We start from the raw sequence: 18601 nt of genomic DNA, 5'->3' as shown, positions 1-18601 counted from the left end.
TTTTTCAAAAAAAAGTTTATTATTTTTAAAAATCTTAAAACTTATGTTTATTTTTTTTTACGGTAAAAAATTATTAAAAATAATAATAATAAACTTTTAGGATTTTTTTTTGAAAAAAAAAAACTGACGTAGATTTTTTAAAAAATAAATATAAATTAAATGTATTTCCACGTGGGCATGTTACATTATCGAAGATGCACAGTTAGATGCTCAATTGTCTACCTAGGGGCAAAATGAGAGAATCTTCACAGTGCAGGAAGTAAATCAAAAAATTATTCGATAGGAAGTCTGAAGCCAACCCACCAACAAGATGACAAAATTGCGAACTAAAATCCTATCGAAAGTTAGTCTTTACAATTGTACACAGGTGATTTCATTGATTTTTTTTTTTTTTGAAATTTTATAAAATACTCCTATAATGATTTATTATTTTTTGGACAAAAAATAATTTCTTAAATATAAAATGGATCTAATTTCTTAAAATATAAAAGTAATTTTTTATTTTCCAATTTTGCAAGAAATCGAGACACAGTTTGTTCTTGTTCTTCTTCTTCTTCGATCCTTGAAGAAGGAGCCTCCAACTGCACACACTGCTCTCTGAATTTGACCCAACAGATCCATCATCCCTTAAACCACAACCAACCCTAACTATTCGTGAGTTTCAATTTCAATTTCCCAAATCTCATGCTTTAACACATTCAAATGCTACAAAAATTCATGCTTTTATCAAATCTCTCGCACCCCATTTCCTAAAAAAATCGATTTTGTTGTTGCAGTTTCGCTTTCCCTTTCAAAATCTCTCTTTCATCGCTCTGTTTCATTTTGTTGGGTAGTCAATTTTGTTCCCCATTTTTCCACCTAACAATTATCCCTCAACTTCATATATAGCTATTATGCTTTGTTTTGAGTCTAAAGTTTCACTTCATTCTGTATTTTTTTCTAATTTTTTTTGATGGGTTTTGATTAATTTCTGATGAAATTGAGTTGCTTCTGAATTGGGGTTGTGCAATTTGTGTAAAAGTTTGTTTTTTTAATTGATTTTGTTATGTTGCTTACAAGTTCTGTTTTGAAAATTTTATATTTTGAATGCAATTTTTTTTATAATTTGGATGGATTGAATTCGGAGAGTGTTGGTGGAGTTGAAGACGTTTGAATTTGACTTTAAGATTTTTTATTTGTTTGGTGTTTCAGATGTATTTGAGACGTTAACGAGTTGCTGTTAAGAATGGAGGATCTAGCAGGTCTAGTCGAGGCAACAGGATCGAGATTTACTCAGTTGGAGCTTATTGGGCAGGGATCATTTGGCGACGTGTATAAAGCGTAAGTGTTAGTTTTATAATTGGTTTCATGTGTTCTGCAAAATCAAAATGCCTTTTAACGTTGACAATAGATCGAAAGAGTAGTTCTAGGTGCACGTTGCTTATACGATTGGTTAGTTAGTAGTTCTTGATTTAAGACTTTCCGCGCTGTTGATTCTGATGATGGAATATTGAGAATTATTATGGGGACACGATTTTTAGGTTTGTTCTTTCAGATGCTCATTTGATATATCATGTAATAATACATTGTATGAAATCTGAAAATTTGATGCCAGTGTGAATAAAGAACCTTTAGAGGATGCAAACCGTGCATAGAAATCATATGCACAAAGATTGTTACAAATGAATTGTGTCCTAAGATGTTGAAGAGCTTTGTGAGAACATCTTGAAGCTTATCACTAGAGTTGATAAACTCGATTGCACTTTCCTTAGCAAGAAATTTTCCCCCGGATAAAAAGTGACAATCAACTGCTTTATGGTTGGTTCTTTTATGAATGACTAGGTTACAATGTGGACAGTTGCTTGATTATCACAATCCATTTCATTTGATCAATATTGGTAAGCATTGTGATTACTAGATAATGTAATTCTATTACTAATGTAACTCGATTGTGGACAGTTGCTCAACTCCTAATGTAATTCTATTACTAGTGTAAGCTCAGAAGTAACCATTGTGATTACTCGATATTCAGGCTCCACATTAGGTCGAGTGACAACATTTTACTTTTCACCATTCCAGATAATACCGAGACAAAGATACACACAACACCCCCTAAAACACAAAGGCATATTTATATGCAACAACAACATATTGCAGCCTCAGTTAAGATAGTGATTTTTTCTTTAAGCTACTCTATTTTGTGGCGGCGTAGATGTGGATTGATGTATGATGCCATGCCTTTAATGACAAAACTTCATCATGGGAGAAATATTCTTTTGCATTGTTGCTCCTCAAAGTCTTGATTTGAATTTTAGTCTAGAAAGACTTGAATATAGAAAAAAATTCATACTCTTAGCAATTTTCATTAAGATAATCAAATACATTGAGAAAGTCATCAATAAAATGATAAGATACATTAGATTGAATATTAAAAAGGAGACCTTGTTTGACTTTGAACCTGACTAGAAAATGACGTATAAACATGTTTCCCAAGCGCTGGGTGGACGTCATGTTACAGTTTAGAGAGGTCTGTAAGGGTTTCATCACTGTGATGTGCTTGGGCAAATAATGAAATACTTGAGAAATCGCTAAGCACAACCCATTATACTTCAACATTGGAACTACATAAATAAGGAAACTAAGGAAACAAATTATATGAGAACTTATATACAAATAAAACTTAATTATATAGAACTAAATGGATAATGTTCTCCCCAAATAAGAAGTACTCTCCAACACATAGACTTTGCAAATTAAAACCTAATTTGCAGAGTGCAGTTATTCAAGTTGTGATCAGTTTTCGCATATGAGAATAGAATTTTCCTTGCAATGATGGCAGAAACTAATATAAATTAGCAAGTTTGAATATGTTGTTTATGGAACACTTTCAAGAAGAAAATAGTAATAAAAGAATACTTAGAGGAACTTCCAAAAAATTATTTGTTTTTCTTGCCAATTGTCATTGTATGAACAAATACGTAAAATCATCTGATCTAGAGAACTAGTTATTATTTCTCCAAATCTTTGTTTACAGGCCTCAAGTTAGACATGGATAGTGAGTTGTTTGTCACTTTGTCATACTTTCTTATTTTCAGGTTTGACAAGGAGCTCAACAAAGAAGTGGCCATCAAAGTGATTGATTTGGAAGAATCGTAAGTTTCTTGTCCCACTTCTATTATTTTGAAGAACATTCCAATTCAAGCTGTTGGCCACATTAGGGGTGCTGACCAATTTTATAGGAGTATTTGATAAACGGATTTTCTCCTTATATATTCCATTATACATTAGTGTAGTACTGCTAAAAGCTGTAGGATTTCTTATGAATGCGTTCTAGTGATGTGGTAATGGATCATTATTGACAGGATCCATTTTACATATTTACCGAAGGGCTTCCAACACCCCTAAAGTTGAAGAAAAATAAAATAAATATAATTTGGTATCCCTACAATAGGTGCTCTGATGTAGTAACAATTATTTGATCCTTCTGTATCCATTGAATTTATTGTTCTCCATGGAATGCTGAACATTATTATTTATGGAACATTGACGTCTTTTATCTCAGAGTCTACTATGTACATTGCATGTTAGATATGGAATTTTGAACGCATAGCAAAGTATGTGGGCCTCATTTTGTATTGAGTGTAGAAGTTTGAGATTCCATGTGCACATTTTTGTAGTTAATATTAACCTCATAGTTGTGCTGTGTTGCACTCAGAATCCTTGTGCATCTCTTGCTTACTACTACCTAACTTGTTTTTCCTTTCATTTTGTCTCTTTGCAGAGAGGATGATATTGACGATATTCAGAAGGTATAATCATCTTATGGGTTTACTAATTTACTTGTGGTTTCACATTTGCTGTACCCAAATGATTGAAATTTTCCCATCAATTCAATTTTTTCAGGAAATTTCTGTTCTGTCACAATGTCGATGTCCATACATTACCGAGTATTATGGTTCTTTTCTCAATCAGACTAAACTATGGATAATAATGGAATATATGGCCGGCGGCTCTGTTGCTGATCTAGTAGGTTACTTCTATTTATTTCGTCTATTCAGTGCATGAAAATTGAAGTTGATGTTCCTCAGAAATCACCTGTATTTGTGAAATTTCCCCTGCCTGTCCTTAAATTGTGTGTAAATTCATTTTAATTTTGTTTTATGTGTGTTATAAAAGAAAAAAAATATATTTTGACTGAGAAGTTTACCAGGGAGTTAGGGGGTATAAGAAATCCTTGGGAAAAAAAATGCTTTACACCAAAAGAGAACAAATGAACAACCGAGAGAAAATTGTTACATGAATTCTTGGAATACAATTACTGTCAGAACAAAGTGGTTGCAACTTGAAGTGGAGGTATAGATATAGACATTCAGAATATGGCAAAACGTCAATGGTTGAGCACTGAGTACTCCATCTTGGACTCAAGGTTCAGACTCCATTGGGAGTTTTAAGGCAAAGGGATTGACTACCCTATCCCGTATTTTTTGGACTCCAATGGACCAAAGAAATAATATGCATAAAACTGGATTGTAGTGTTGCATATTTCAACTGAAAATGAGATGTTTTAGTTATATTTCGTTACCTATGATAGATACATGTTTTAACTTTTAAGTATAACCTTGTCATTATTGTCAATGGCAATAGAATTTATAGATATGTTGGTTGATTTAGTTTGTATGACTTGTACATTTTTGAATTTTGTCTTTTACCTTCTGTCTCTTTTGTTATGTTTGTTTTGTTGGCTGTATTGGGAAAACCCCAAGTCCCACGCAGGATAAATGAAAGGCCTGAAATGAGTTTATAGAGAGTGGCATCCCTCACCTCACAAGCCAACTTTGTAAGGATGAGTCAAAACCCAATATAAAAAACTTGCACCGAGTTTATAAAGAGTGACATCCCTCACCTCACAAGCCAATTTTGTAAGGATGCGTTAGATCCAATATAAAAACCTAATAGGCTGTATGGGAAGATTTCTTATCCTTCTTATTTGTATTTTCCTTAAAGAAGCCAAAACACTAGGTTTGCAGGTCGTTATAAATGATAAAATATTTCATTCCCCCCCGCCCTTTTCTGTACATATGGCAATGATGATAACTTGTCATTAGTTAGGGTTCATGTTTTTAATGAGTGTGGATCCTTTCCATTTCTCAAAAGAGATGGAGGCTTCCATTACTAAGCTTTTTGGTATATAAAGGCTGGTATTTTTAAAAATGGCGACATATATTGTGTATTATTAGACATTTATACACCCAAAACATTAGTAATGAAGGCCTCCATTTCTTTTGACAAATGGAGAAGTTCCTTACCCGTTTTTAATGTTCATTGTTTTTTTGTGCGTCACTATTTATCTTCTTCTACATATGTTAACGTCAATTTACAGTATGTTTGTATGGTATTTGTTCACTATTCTATGGAGTTAATGCTGGTTTTGCTTCTGTAGCTCCAATCAGGTCCTCCCCTAGATGAAATGTCAATTGCTTATATTCTTCGTGACTTGTTGCATGCTGTCGATTACCTACACAGTGAAGGCAAAATCCATAGAGACATTAAAGGTATCAGCAGCAACCCTTAACATTGCAGTACTTTTAAAGTTTCTTTTCTTTTTTCCATATGCAGTGATAGAATGATAGGGTTTAGGTATAGGATGACAAAAGGAATAGTCTAGAATTATAATAGCATGTTTGGATCTGAGTTTCACAAGGTTTTCTCATGTTCCAAAGTTATATGGACGAGATATTATGGAAGCTATGAACTGTAAATTGAAGTAGATGTGCATTTTCTTTGTGTTTTAATAGTTTTTCACACACACTTAAATCATCTTGATATTTAGGCGAATGATGTGATTCAAAAGACAAAGAACTGAGTTCTATTTGTACTAATAAAAGACTACCAATGATGATTAAATAAGGAAACAAACCACAAAAATATTAAAAGAAATATAGACACTATTCCTTGTAAGTTACTTGTTATTATAAACTATTCAAAGGTACATGTAGTTCTTATAAAGCTTAGGCCGTGCTCACCTTACGAAGTTACGAGTTATTTTTGTGGGGTTGAGTTAGACCTAACACCAAATTTCTATGATGGTATCGGAGCCTATCTAGATCTGTTAGTTGGCTAAGATCTATTTTATTCTACCTGGTCTTGTCCACGCTCCAAATGTCCGTGGCATGAGAGGGTATCGAGATCAAGTTATTCCACCTGTATTAGTCCATGCTTCTGATCATGGTATTTAAAAGGAAAAATCCTATGAGTCTACGATTTCAGGGGTGATCTGCGATTTCGTGTGGACCCAGAATCATGATTGGGTAAGATTGCATGAACTTGCAGCAGAAAAGTGTAAAGTCATTTCACTTAAGAAAAACTCTTTCCTTTGTCTCAACTGAATCTGAGATGCTCTGGTTTTTTTGCTCTTTTATCCTTTGACCCATTGTTCTACTTAAAAAAAAAAAGCCTTATCTCCGCTGTTGTTATCGGTTATTTAGACATTATTTACTCACTTCCTTATAGCTATGACTTTAAGCTTAATTAATTATATTTGAATCTAAAGGTCTACTTTGTCTTACTAATGTAAATTTATGCACGGGTATTAATTTATATGCATATTATGAGTTTTACGAGTTTTGCGGAATCTTACGATTGGTGTTACGATTTTACTACCCCTTTTCGAGTCTGCATGAAATCTCGATTTTGACAACGTTGCTTCTGATGTCTAATCCTAAGCGTGAAGTGGTGTTTTGCGAGTCCCACATTGATTGGAGATATGACCTAAGTAGTGCTTATAAGACTTGAGTAATCCTCACTTTTTCTTTTTCTTTTTTACTAAAGTAATCCTCACTTTAGAAGTTGGCTTTGTGGGGTTAAGAGTTAAGTTTGATTCAAAACCAATTTCTAGCAGTTTAGAGATATGACCTAAGTAGTATATATAATAGATGACTATTATTCCTAATTAAATTAATAAAAAAATCTGAAAAATAAAAGATAACTGAAACTATTTCCAAGAGATGATTTAAGATACTCTAAACTATTTGAAGATATCTTCCGGATATTTAACATGTAGTTCTGTAGTCATGGAAATTTTCTGTTCACATTAACTTTGTAATTGACAGCATTTACATATCTTTTATGCAGCTGCAAACATTTTATTGTCCGAGAATGGTGATGTAAAGGTATGATTTATTCTGAAAGAGCTTATAATTCCTATTTCTGTATTTCATATGACTTAAATGAATATGCATGTAAATTTTGTGTAAATTGTCCAGGTTGCAGATTTTGGTGTTTCTGCACAGTTGACAAGGACTATATCAAGGAGAAAGGTAAATTTATGTCTTTTATTTTATAATATATCATCACTCTCTCAAGAGCACAAAATGGCGCCTTTCAATTGGATAATCAATATCATTGTATAGCATCTAAAATTTCCGTGTCTTGGTGTTTATTAATAGATCTAAGTTTTTCTGTCATTACTTGAATTACTATATCTAATGGTTTCTATAACATAAAAATATGTAGAAATCTAAATCATCAGTTTTCAACTTTGACTGGATATTCTAATATATTTGATAACAACAGACATTTGTAGGCACACCATTCTGGATGGCGCCGGAGGTTATTCAGAACTCAGATGGATATAATGAGAAGGTTGTAATATAGCATTCAACTACTCTTTTGTTATGTCATTCTTTTGTTCTGTGCTTGCATTTTTATTTTCTGTCACGGTTCCCCATTTTTTAACCCTTCGAATAATCTCTGTAATTTTGTTTACGCAGGCAGATATCTGGTCTCTGGGGATCACTGCAATTGAGATGGCAAAGGGGGAGCCTCCACTTGCTGATCTTCATCCCATGAGGGTGCTTTTTATCATACCCCGAGAAAATCCTCCACAGGTTGTGTTCTTCAATATCAGACAAATCAATATTTCTAATTTTGAACTATCTTAAGTCAACAAAGTTTTTGAAGTGGAGATGTTTGGAAATGTTTCTGTTTCTATCTCATGTTTCTACAAATGTCTGATGCTTGGAAATGTTTCGATAGTGCGATTTGTTGTTTTCATCATTTCGTGTATAATATTTGAAAACACTACAAAATATGAAGAAAAAAAAAATGAAATTTTCTAATTATTAATGAAAATAGGAAGTGAAACAATATGTTTTCTCAAACCAAGTAGGTCCTTATTTTTGTGAGTAAAAAATGATTGACATTTTTAATCTCCTTTTCTGCAGCTAGATGAGCATTTTTCTCGACCCATGAAAGAATTTGTTTCATCATGTTTGAAGAAGGTTCCAGCTGAGGCAAGTATCTGTGCTTTCCATACACACACTACTGTTTTCTGTTTCTCTTGAGAATATTTGTAGTTCTCATATATTGTTAATGAAGAGGTTCTGTTTTATGCATTAACTTGAGCAAAATGTTCACTTTTGTCAATTTTGTTTTTATGCATTATCTAGAACATCATTTTATTGGGAGAAACTTCATAGGAAATATAATTAAAATATTCAGCTTTTGATTCTTATAGTTTGCATCCTAAGTTAACAAGAAGAAGGATACTAGAATTATTTATCGTGTTGAAATTTATGACTGTTAACTTGAAGCAATGTATTGTTTAGTTTCCTTAATTAAAGGCTTTTTTAGACTAGGCTTGAATCGTTACTGGTGAAGTTGTTCTCTCTGTCAATCTCTTAATTTTCCTCCCTTGTAATGGCTTCAATTCCAGAGGCCAAGTGCTAAGGAACTTCTCAAAGATCGTTTTATTCGGAATGCTAGGAAGAGTCCAAAGCTTTTGGAAAGATTAAGGTGTGAATTATTGATAAATATCTTGCTATATTTTAGTTACAAAATTCTGCCCATTTTTGCTTTTGGCTACTTTTTCTCTTATAATCCTTTTATTTATTCTGAAATTAGTGTACCTCAGAAAAGTAAATGCCGAGGTCCTAAAGTAACATCTGAAATCCTTTTGTTGTGCATTTTTAGCAATTTTTTCATTTGAAAGTTACACTATTATTCCCTAGCTTGTGGTTGACAAGATCATGCCTTATGGTTTCACAGTAGGGAGCGTCCAAAATATCAAGTTAAGGAAGACCTGGAGACAGCTAGAAATGGCCTAAGAGGGGTTGGTGAGGGATCGGATACTATGAAGGTGGCAAGAGATTCTAAAGTTGACGAAATCAATCGATCCAGGTTGGTTGTGATTATAGGCTACTGGTTTTTTTTTTTTAAAAAATTTATTTTTTATTTTATTTTTTGTTAACAGTTTGTAATTTTCAGCAGTCGTCAGAGTAAGACCTCGAAAAGTTCTGAATGGGACTTTAGCATTGGTGAATCAGAGGGTACTGGAACCTTTCGAAGTGTTTCACGGCCACCTCAAGCTAGAGATAAGAAAACTGAAGGCTCATATAATCAGCTTACCCAAAGAAAAGCTCCAGACGCTGGCTATCAAGGGGGATATGCCAATAGAAGTGCACCTTACCATCACGAGCAGCTGGATAATCAGCTTGAAGATGTAATTGATTCATATTGTGCATATCCGTCTATGTTACCAAAAATTAACTTAATCAATTGAATGATATGTTGAGCAGCTATATCTCCAAGGTGTTTTTGGCCTTTACAAAACATTGGATCTATTATTAATGCTTAATCCTGAATTATTACCTCCTGAGTTTTTTTTTTAATTCAAGCTGAAACTGAAAATTATAATTTTCCACGCTATATTGCTGCCCATTTTATCAGACCTAAACAACGATTACAATGTCTGTGGTGGTATAATCATTAAGGGAATTCACCATGTCAAACCATATGTCAATACATTGTGTCAATCATAAAGTAAAGATGGATTTCCTATGAATTTGATGAGGTTTCATTTTAAACAACCAGTTTGATCTTCTGAAATATTCAATTTGCAGGATGAGTTATCTGGGAATGGATCAGGAACCGTTGTTATACGCTCTCCCAAAGGAATATCAAGGACATCTGCGTTTCGTGAGCATATCTCGCATTCCCAGGTAGTATTCAAGCTGAGTTACTCTGATAAGAAACTGATTATTTGTGCAGTAAATGGGAATTTTAACGCGTTGTTGTCTAGCACCAATCAGTTTCTGTGGTGGTATAATCATATAGAGGGTTCATCTTTTCAAATCTTAAGTAAATGAGTTGTGTCAGTCATAAAGTAAAGATGGATTTCATGCGAACTCGATGGAGTTCCATTTTAAACAACCATGAAATGCTTTGATATTCTGAAATCTTTGATTTGCAGGATGATTTGTCTGAGAATGGGTCAGGAACTGTTGTTATTCGATCTCCGAAAGGATCAAAGCCATCTGTGTTTCGTGAGAGCTCCCAGGTAGCATTCAAGCTGAGTTACTCTGATAAAAAACTGATTATTTATCTGTGCAGTCACTTATTGAGAATTTTAATGCAATGTAGTCCAGCAGCAGCTATGCTTCTTTTGAAGATACTTCCACGAGTGGAACCGTTGTTTTACGTAGTCAACAAGATGATTCTGATTCTCCACGAACTCCGAGGTCCCGATTAGGAGGACTTCATGACAGAAATTCAAATGTTTCACTTGAAGATAGTGCTGCAAACCTAGCTGAGGTTCTATTTTTTTGTAATATATGTCGTGTTTTCATTTGTGAGTTGATCAATGTGCATCGTGCAGCCTGATTAGCCTTTCCCCCTCCCCCATTTCTTGTGTGAGTTTGTTTGCATGATACATTGATTTATTCATAGAACAATTACCATTGCATTTTAGGTTTTCCCATTTTATGTATTTGCCAGGTTAACCACACAAATTGTAGGCTATATTTGCTTTAATCACTTTCAAAGCACTTGTGTTTAAATTTTGTACTTTTTCTCGTGTATCTTTAGTTTTTTTATTATTATTGGAGAGATGTTTGTGATTTATTCTTGGTCAGATCGGTATTGCTTATAAATAGTATGTTCTGACCTCTTTGTCTCTACAGGCAAAGGCTGCTATCCAAGGAGGACAAAGAAAAGTGAATTCTCGGGAAAGACATTCTCGGGGAAAAATCAATAGCGATAATATACAGGAAAGCAAAAGAGACCAAATGACTAGCAGCACTGATTCTTCCAGGTACTTCTATAACAATAATGGTTAAAAAATTGATTTGATGAAATAAAATTTTGATTGTAAATTATTAAGGATTTTTTTTTCCCAGATCATATCGTGAATACATTGATGCACAAAGGGGCATGGCACGATCAAATTATGCCAGTGATGATGAAGAAAGTGCTAGAATAATATCATCGTCGGCGCCATTATCAGTTTTGCTTCTTCCTTCATTAAAAGAGGTGAAACCATACATACATATAGTTAACCCTTACTATTTCCAGCAGTATGTTTGAATAAACATTGTGTTATGTCTTCCTCTTGTTCTAAATTAGCTTGCACTACCAATTAGAGCATATTGCTCTGTGCTTTGACTCCTTTCAGATATAATATGTAGTTTTGTTTGATTCTGAGGTCTTCTAAATTATGGTTACAAACTTGCATCTGTTGTAGAGTATGATGCACGTTAATTAATTTGGTTTTTGTGGCATGTTTGAGTTGATTATTTCGGACATTGCTTATGTTTGTGTTTGCTATAAAGGCCATTGCTGATGATCCAGAAGGGCAAATTGTGCGGGCAGTCATCAATTCTTTAATAAACATGGAGGGCACAAAGCCTAGATCCTCCGATGTTCTTGTCAAAAAATTGCTTCAAAGATTAGCAAGGTTTGCCTTGCTTTCTACTAACCTTCATTACACAAACCAATTTAAAGAAAACACTAGTAACACTCTCATTCCCTTGCGTGTGCAGTTCAAAGGAAGATTCATTGAAGGACCTGCAAGGATTGGCAAGCCAACTATTCAGCAAAGGCAAGTCAACCGAAGAAATTCAAAATGCGGAAGCTGATAACCGAAGGAAACAACATAACAAGGAACCTCATCCAAATAGCAACTTAAGCCCTCTTGCAAGATTTCTTCTATCAAGGTTCTTGAAGTTGCCATTTTTTCTTGAATAATTTTACAATAAATAGTAAATGCTGGCTTGCTAATTAAACAAAGAACACAACTCTCTTTATAAATATATATGACTTGGAAAATGCTTGTAAATAATCTCCGATTCTTTGTTTCGCAGATGGCAAGGCCAAACCTCACGGGATCTAAACCAATCTTGAGCCAAGTTAGAAGTTACTATATTGTCATTTTTGTGTGTTGTTTCTGTTGATGCATTTATTTTGATTAAATGTACATATATATCATTGTAAGAAATTGCTTTTCTATTATCTATTAGTATTGTTATTAATCAATTTTTTTTTATCTCATAGTGATAGTGACAGTAGTGCTGTATAATTAAAGTTTTCTCAGACTTCATTGATTTGTATTCTCCAATAGGATGCATAGCTAAGGCTGCTGTGTGATTTTTGAATGAATAAGTTTACAGTGACTCAAATGTCTCATTGGTTACTTTAGCTCCCTTTTGACTAATATTGAACAAAAAGACGTCTTGTGAAAGTTGTCAATTCTGGTTCTTAGCTATAGGGATCTGGATCCGACTACATGCAGTCACGTGTTTCTGACCGCTTGATCTAGATCAGATAGTATAAAATTTAAAGACTGCATCTTAATTTTTTATAAAATCAAAATATACCTTTATCATGGACCATTTGATTGAAATTAGACGGTCAAAAGCATGTTACTGCACAACTGCACGCAGTCACCGATGCACAAGATCTAGGTCAGATGGTAAGCCATCTTCAACGCCCTAAGTAGATTAATGAAAGGAAGATTACAAAATTTTCTTAACATAAAGGTCCAATTTGTTTTCTAGTTTCTCCTCTTTTTTTTTTTAATTTTTTTTTTTATCATTTTTAACAAAATAAAATATAATTCAGCTTCAAAAAAAGTCAACCTAACTTAATGGCTAGTAAAGTTTTCCATTTGAGAAATAAATTGTGTAAGAATGGTTTTCTTTTCTTTTACTTTTTTTTTACCAAAAGAATGACATGAATTATGAATTCCACAATAAATTATTATTCATCTGTCTAGTAGTCTAAGTGGTTAGACTCACTTTTAAGTGTGGAATTTCGAGTTCGAATTTAGGCCTCTGCATATTAGTTAACGTCCATGCAACTATCAACTGAGTTGGATTTATTGTCATCTTTTCCGATGAAAATAAGGGGTTTTTCTTTGATACTTTAGTTAACTATAAGTAAATCATAATTGTTTAAATTAATTTTAGATCTGCTTAAATTAAACAGTGAAGCATATTATACTGGACGGCACTAATAAATTGTTATTTTTCTCAATAATTGATTCCTTCTGTCGATACTGTTAATGCAACATAGATTAAAAGAAACAAAAGATTCTTATTTGGTGCTTGAAAAAGGTTGGGAAATTTGTCTTGAACATGGCTATAAAACAAATGTAGTATTTGGCCTCGTTCAAAGTGTTCTACAAACAATGATTTAAAATTATTTTAAGCAACAAAGTTCAAGTGGTAAGAGTTTTGGTCCACTTAAACATGTGATCAGGAGTTCGATTCCTGTTTCATGCGTATGTAAAAGATTCAGTTGGGAGAATAATCCACCTTATGTGTTCCACAGTTCCCCTAACAAAAATTAGTCATCATTAACTACGGTGGATGATGAAGAGAAAACCTGCACTAACATCTCTATCATTGCAACTCTAGGTGCATGTTGAAAGCAACTTCAACCAAATTTTTATTAAAAGAACACAGACAGATAAGTCAATCACCAATTAAATCAAGCATTTCATGTTATAGTTATATTTTAATTTGAGTTATTTGTTTTGATAAGGTGCAATTTGTGAGTGGAAATTATTCTAAAGTATTCCAATAGATCACTTTGTAAATGGTTGAGCTATATTAACTCATTTCATTAAATTTATCTTATTCTCTATAAAAACTATTTCCACCATCTATACATTTATTCTTAAACACTCATAGAGATCTGTATAAGTTGCAATGATACTCATGTTGTTTCATTTTATGACTTAGCAGAGATTATATTTGTATTAACAGTTATATGCAATTTATCGCACTTTTTATCGTAACTTTGTATTTGACTCGACTAATCTGAGTTGAAGATAGACCACCATATATGGAACAAAATCTACTTGTGGCTATTTTCTTCATTCACAATACTCAAATTTAAGCTTTTCTTAATTTAAGTCTCAGCATATTCAACCGATGACTAATCACTGTTGTGGCGTGTGGCTGCTGCTGGCTAAGCACTTTTTTTCACGCCACCCCAGGAATCTCAAATTCGATGCTTTACTCGAGGAAAACCCGAACTCTTTGCCACAAAAAAAAGTATATGCTGTAGTTCTTTAGTGGTTTGACTTGTATCTTTTATGAAATTATGTTTCAACAAAAGTTTCTCAAGTATAATTCAAACTTGAGATTCAAGGAATGTTTCCTTTCATACATTTTATGTTTGATTCAAATCTAGAAGGCATCTAATATCATATTAAACAAGTAGTTTTATGATTGGAAACTTGTGCCAACATTGCATGAAATACATACAAGAAAAGAACATGGAAATATGAGTTTGCATTATATAGTGCAAAATCTTGTTTACAAGAACATGAAACAGTTCAAGGACTATTTATTTGCTATATAAATCTTGTGAAGCAAGAAACATCTACTGATTCACTCTTCAGAGACTTGTTCCCACTTGAACTACATGATGCAAATACAAACAGAAGCCACTTTGTAAATCAATACAACAAGGAACATGTATTCCCAAATGACTTTGTAGGTTCACTAAACATAAGGAACAAGTATTCTCTGTGTGTCAGGGCCAGCTACCATATCATCCCATAGCAAATTTGAAAGTAACATTGTTAATTCTCCAACCTTACCTGTAAAAACATAGACAATTGAATAAACAAAAATGATAATGTAGATTCTTGGCCAGACTTTCTAACCTCGTGGCCGAACTCTGGATTACTGGGGCCCCCTTCCCCTGTGAACCAGAGGGCTAATGCTAAAAAAATGACAATGTAGAAAAGAGAGACTCGGTAGAGTTATATACATTGATATAAGAATACTTTGTCGGTTTCACGCAAGTGACATGGTTATCAAATCAAGATTCAAACAGTGAATCAGAAGACCTATTTTCCAAATTGTGAATGTGACATTTTTAAGGAAAAATAATTGAGATGACAAAATTTGAAGTTCATATTTCATCTACTGACCTCATCATAATGAATCGAGATTCAACATAACGAATCAGGATTCAAGATGCGACTCATATTGAAGATAGATGCACATTAGAGATGCATATCGATTGATTTCAGTTTTGTATTGAATCGATATATGACTCGCTTGTATCTTAAGGTATTGATAACCATAGTTCATGCACTTGAATGACGAGAGGATAACATCAAAGGCTAATGCTACATGCCAAACAAGGATAGATAGATAGATAGATAATTTCTGTCATTAACTTACCATCACCAATTGGTTGATCATCCCACGCGATGATAGGCAAGACAGGAAGTGTGCTTCCCACATACATCATTTCAGCAGCACCTTTAGCTTCCTCCACAGTCAGATTTTTAGTTGTTACACTTTTGAGAACACCTTGATCAACCAACTTTGGTGCAAGTTCAAGAAGCCTTTTAGCAGTGCAACCATATAAAATGTTATCAAAAAATGGCATAACAAGTTCCTTTTCTTGAGTTATGAAAGCAACATTCACATTTGGTCCTTCAGCAATATAACCAACCTCATCAATCCATATAGAACCAAATGCACCTTTCTCTTCAGCTTCTAACACTGAAAGTACATTAGGAAGATAGTTCACATTTTTCATTGTAGCAAATAGAGGTGCCTTCATTGGTACATTGGAAGTAATCACTTTGACACCTTCTTTACACTGAGAGAAATCTTGATCAATGACTACTGCATAGAATGCAGGTTTTGGACATCCTGCTGATGACAGCAAGAAATCACCAGGACCTGCACTTAGCCAGTATCTTAGAGTTCCTTTCTTCAATTTTGATACTGCAGTTAGTTGTATTAGAATGCTGCGAAGCGTTGATCGCGGAAAGGGCGAGGATATCTTTGCTTTGGAAGCTGATCTCAAGAAACGATCAAGGTGAACATCTAACTCATAGAGGTGTCTTGAGAAAACAAACAATATAAACATCAAGATCAGAGAAAAATATGAATATTCATTAAAACCGATAATGTTTTTTTTAACCCTTTGGTTCTCAGGGAAAAGGGGCCTAGTAATCAGAACTCAGGAGTTCAGCCGAGAGGTAAGTAACTTCTGGCCAAAGATTGTTCAGCAAGGGATCAAACTCGGGTGCTCCCCAATCGATTCAACCTTAACCGAAGTTCATTAATCACTTGAACAAAATTACAGAACCAATTTTTTCAATAATTCTTTGTTAGAAGGTAAAAGGAATAAGCATTACCCTTCAAAAATAATAGCAGTATCAAACACCCCATGGCCTCTATGTACCATGTGATCATCTATGGGGATTACCATCATTGCTGGATCAAGTATGATACCTCCATATATACTAGAATACATAGCTGGATATGGTTGTTTCTCCACTGAACTCCATGTTTGATGAAGCTTTTCTAGTAACTGAAGAATTCAAAGCCAATGAAAATTGCAAACTTTATTTTATTTTATTTTTTGTTCCTAACAAACTTTATTTTTTTATTGTAGTAATTAATTAAAGAATATGACTACAACAAACAAGTCTTATCCTATGAGCACTAACACCGGATACGAGAATGATACTAACTAACATTGATACTACCATGTAGACACCGGTAACGATTTGAGAAAATGAAAGTGATTGAATGTAGTAACACGCATTCGTGTCGTGTCAGTGTCAAATACCCACATACGAAATATCGGTGCTACATATGTCTTATCTCACTAGGTAAAGTCTTATCCTATGAACCATTGACACAAACACTGGCTGGCACTAACCGGTAATGGTTACAGAAAATGGAAGTTATTGAATGTAACTACATGCTCGGTCAAATACTGGCATATGTCAGACAACAGATGCACTTTCAATATGAAGTGTCGTGCTACATAGTAAAGTAAGTTACATAGCGACGCTATACTATTCTATTAATGAAAAGATGATACAAAAAAAAAATGAGGCTTGAAAATCTTACCTCAGATGATGAAGAGAACACATGAACTTTAAAATCACCATCAACTTCAATTTCTGGTACACCCCAACAAAGAAAACAAATTTAGCAAAAAAAAAAAAAATACAATAAGAACATTATACATTCATAATCATTCAAGTTACAACAAAAAATTGAACTTGTAAAGAAAAACAAATTAAAGTTTCATAATTTGAATAGGATCACAAAAACTAAAAGCAACCCAAAACTTACCAGAGGATACAGTGGTCTGAGTGGGGTTCCCCATGAAGAAACTGAGAGAGTCAAAATAACAAACTTTGTATACTTTGTGTAGAGTTAGAAAGTAAGAGAAGTAAAGGAATGGTGGTGATGAAAGGTGATATAGTAATTAATGGCAGATAGGAACACAAGAACACGACAAGGGGGGCAGTTTACATTATTGTTTGTTTGAGACGGATTGAACTCTTTGTTGTGTCCTTTCTGCTTTCAAATTTTGATGTTGTTTATACAATTGGAAAGCACTATCTCGGGTATTATGATACTGATGGGATAATTGGCCACTAAGACACCACAAGTTTATGTTAAACAGGTAATCCCGTCTTATAAGCTGATTTAGCAGGGTTGAATTGGATCGAACTTCCAATTTTTCTGATGGTATCAAGGAAATAGATGATGAACACTCTATAAGTAAGAGACTCCAATATAATCCCGGAACCTCTTATGACATAACAATGATATAAGAGCCATAACAAGGAATAGTTGAGAAAAATTTGAATTCAATTTAAAATAATTTTCAATCAATTTTTAATTAGAGTTTAATTGTTGTGTACTGTCGGTATAAAATTATTTTACACAAATATTCAATAATATATTGACACATTATTTATATAAATTAAATTATTTTAATTATCTCGGGTCCAAACTCCAAATTTATTAGAGTTTTCCCCCTAAAAATTGATTTTTTTAATTTATTACTTATCAATCCTATGATCAGAAACCCTGAGAGCAGTAATCTGAAACTAATATCGTGTAGATCCATAGATTTTCCATGAATTTTATTATCATTCAACATATAACTAACACAATACATTATTAAACAAAGATTTGTTCATTTTGGAGGATACGTTCCAAAATTCCAGGTAATTTTGTAACAGGAATCTATTTATCCATTACAAATTTTGGAAGATAGGACCCGAAACATGTCAATAAAAGCATTTTTGAAGATAGGTTCCAAACTCGTAGTTAATTTCAAAAGATATCTTCCAAAATCCAAAAAATAAACAAAAAGAATTTCACTTTGAACCATTTTGGATGTTACGATCCTATCAGGTCGGATTTTAGAATGTATCTTCTAAAACGTCCTAAGGATATTTTCATAAGTTTACGAGACCTGAAAGCAATTGAGGAGGCTTAAAGAGCAGCTTTTTAAGACCAGATCAAACTTAACATGACTTCCTCAAACCAAATTCAAGCCC

The 18601-nt window shown here is 33.5% G+C and overlaps 2 protein-coding genes across 9 annotated transcripts; one reads left to right on the top strand and one right to left on the bottom strand.

Moving 5' to 3' along the window:
• Window positions 1-381: 381 nt before the first annotated feature.
• LOC123895136 (serine/threonine-protein kinase 25) lies at window positions 382-12445 on the top strand. 8 transcript variants are annotated; one of them, XM_045945356.1, is made up of 22 exons: window positions 382-654; window positions 1192-1320; window positions 3075-3131; window positions 3761-3788; window positions 3883-4005; window positions 5420-5531; window positions 7111-7148; window positions 7242-7295; window positions 7552-7620; window positions 7749-7865; window positions 8202-8270; window positions 8693-8772; window positions 9025-9156; window positions 9244-9478; window positions 9879-9977; window positions 10229-10315; window positions 10399-10569; window positions 10938-11068; window positions 11154-11286; window positions 11586-11710; window positions 11796-11969; window positions 12117-12445. In XM_045945356.1, the coding sequence occupies exons 2-22, from the start codon at window positions 1226-1228 to the stop codon at window positions 12154-12156; spliced, it is 2169 nt and encodes a 722-aa protein (XP_045801312.1). In that variant the 5' UTR covers window positions 382-654; window positions 1192-1225; the 3' UTR covers window positions 12157-12445. The 8 variants fall into 8 exon arrangements, with proteins under 8 accessions (XP_045801312.1, XP_045801316.1, XP_045801314.1 ...); XM_045945360.1 differs by having other exon boundaries at window positions 436-654; window positions 9247-9478; XM_045945358.1 differs by having other exon boundaries at window positions 501-829; window positions 9247-9478.
• A 2092-nt stretch (window positions 12446-14537) lies between these two features.
• On the bottom strand, window positions 14538-17672 carry LOC123895135 (D-amino-acid transaminase, chloroplastic-like). Its single transcript, XM_045945352.1, has 5 exons — window positions 17379-17672; window positions 17151-17203; window positions 16427-16602; window positions 15456-16129; window positions 14538-14863 (listed from the first exon to the last, which is right to left on the bottom strand). Exons 1-5 carry the CDS (start codon window positions 17410-17412, stop codon window positions 14766-14768), a joined length of 1035 nt encoding a protein of 344 aa, XP_045801308.1. The 5' UTR covers window positions 17413-17672; the 3' UTR covers window positions 14538-14765.
• Between the last annotated feature and the right edge of the window lie 929 nt (window positions 17673-18601).

This window comes from Trifolium pratense, linkage group LG7 (assembly GCF_020283565.1).
Source record: "Trifolium pratense cultivar HEN17-A07 linkage group LG7, ARS_RC_1.1, whole genome shotgun sequence".
Lineage (NCBI taxonomy): Eukaryota > Viridiplantae > Streptophyta > Magnoliopsida > Fabales > Fabaceae > Trifolium > Trifolium pratense.
Note: the sequence above shows the minus strand (reverse complement) of the source record. Positions and strands in the feature narration are given on the sequence as shown.

Bases quoted from the DNA above. Each gene is read 5' to 3' on its own strand.
- LOC123895136 (XM_045945356.1), top strand. From the start codon at position 1,226: ATGGAGGATCTAGCAGGTCTAGTCGAGGCAACAGGATCGAGATTTACT. The intron at 10,570-10,937 runs GTTCTATTTTTT...TTGTCTCTACAG, and splicing joins GTGCTGCAAACCTAGCTGAG to GCAAAGGCTGCTATCCAAGG. The intron at 11,711-11,795 runs GTTTGCCTTGCT...TTGCGTGTGCAG, and splicing joins TTGCTTCAAAGATTAGCAAG to TTCAAAGGAAGATTCATTGA.
- LOC123895135 (XM_045945352.1), bottom strand. From the start codon at position 17,412: ATGGGGAACCCCACTCAGACCACTGTATCCTCTG. The intron at 17,204-17,378 runs GTAAGTTTTGGG...GGGGTGTACCAG, and splicing joins TCAGACCACTGTATCCTCTG to AAATTGAAGTTGATGGTGAT. The intron at 14,864-15,455 runs GTAAGTTAATGA...ATGTTTTTACAG, and splicing joins TGATCAACCAATTGGTGATG to GTAAGGTTGGAGAATTAACA.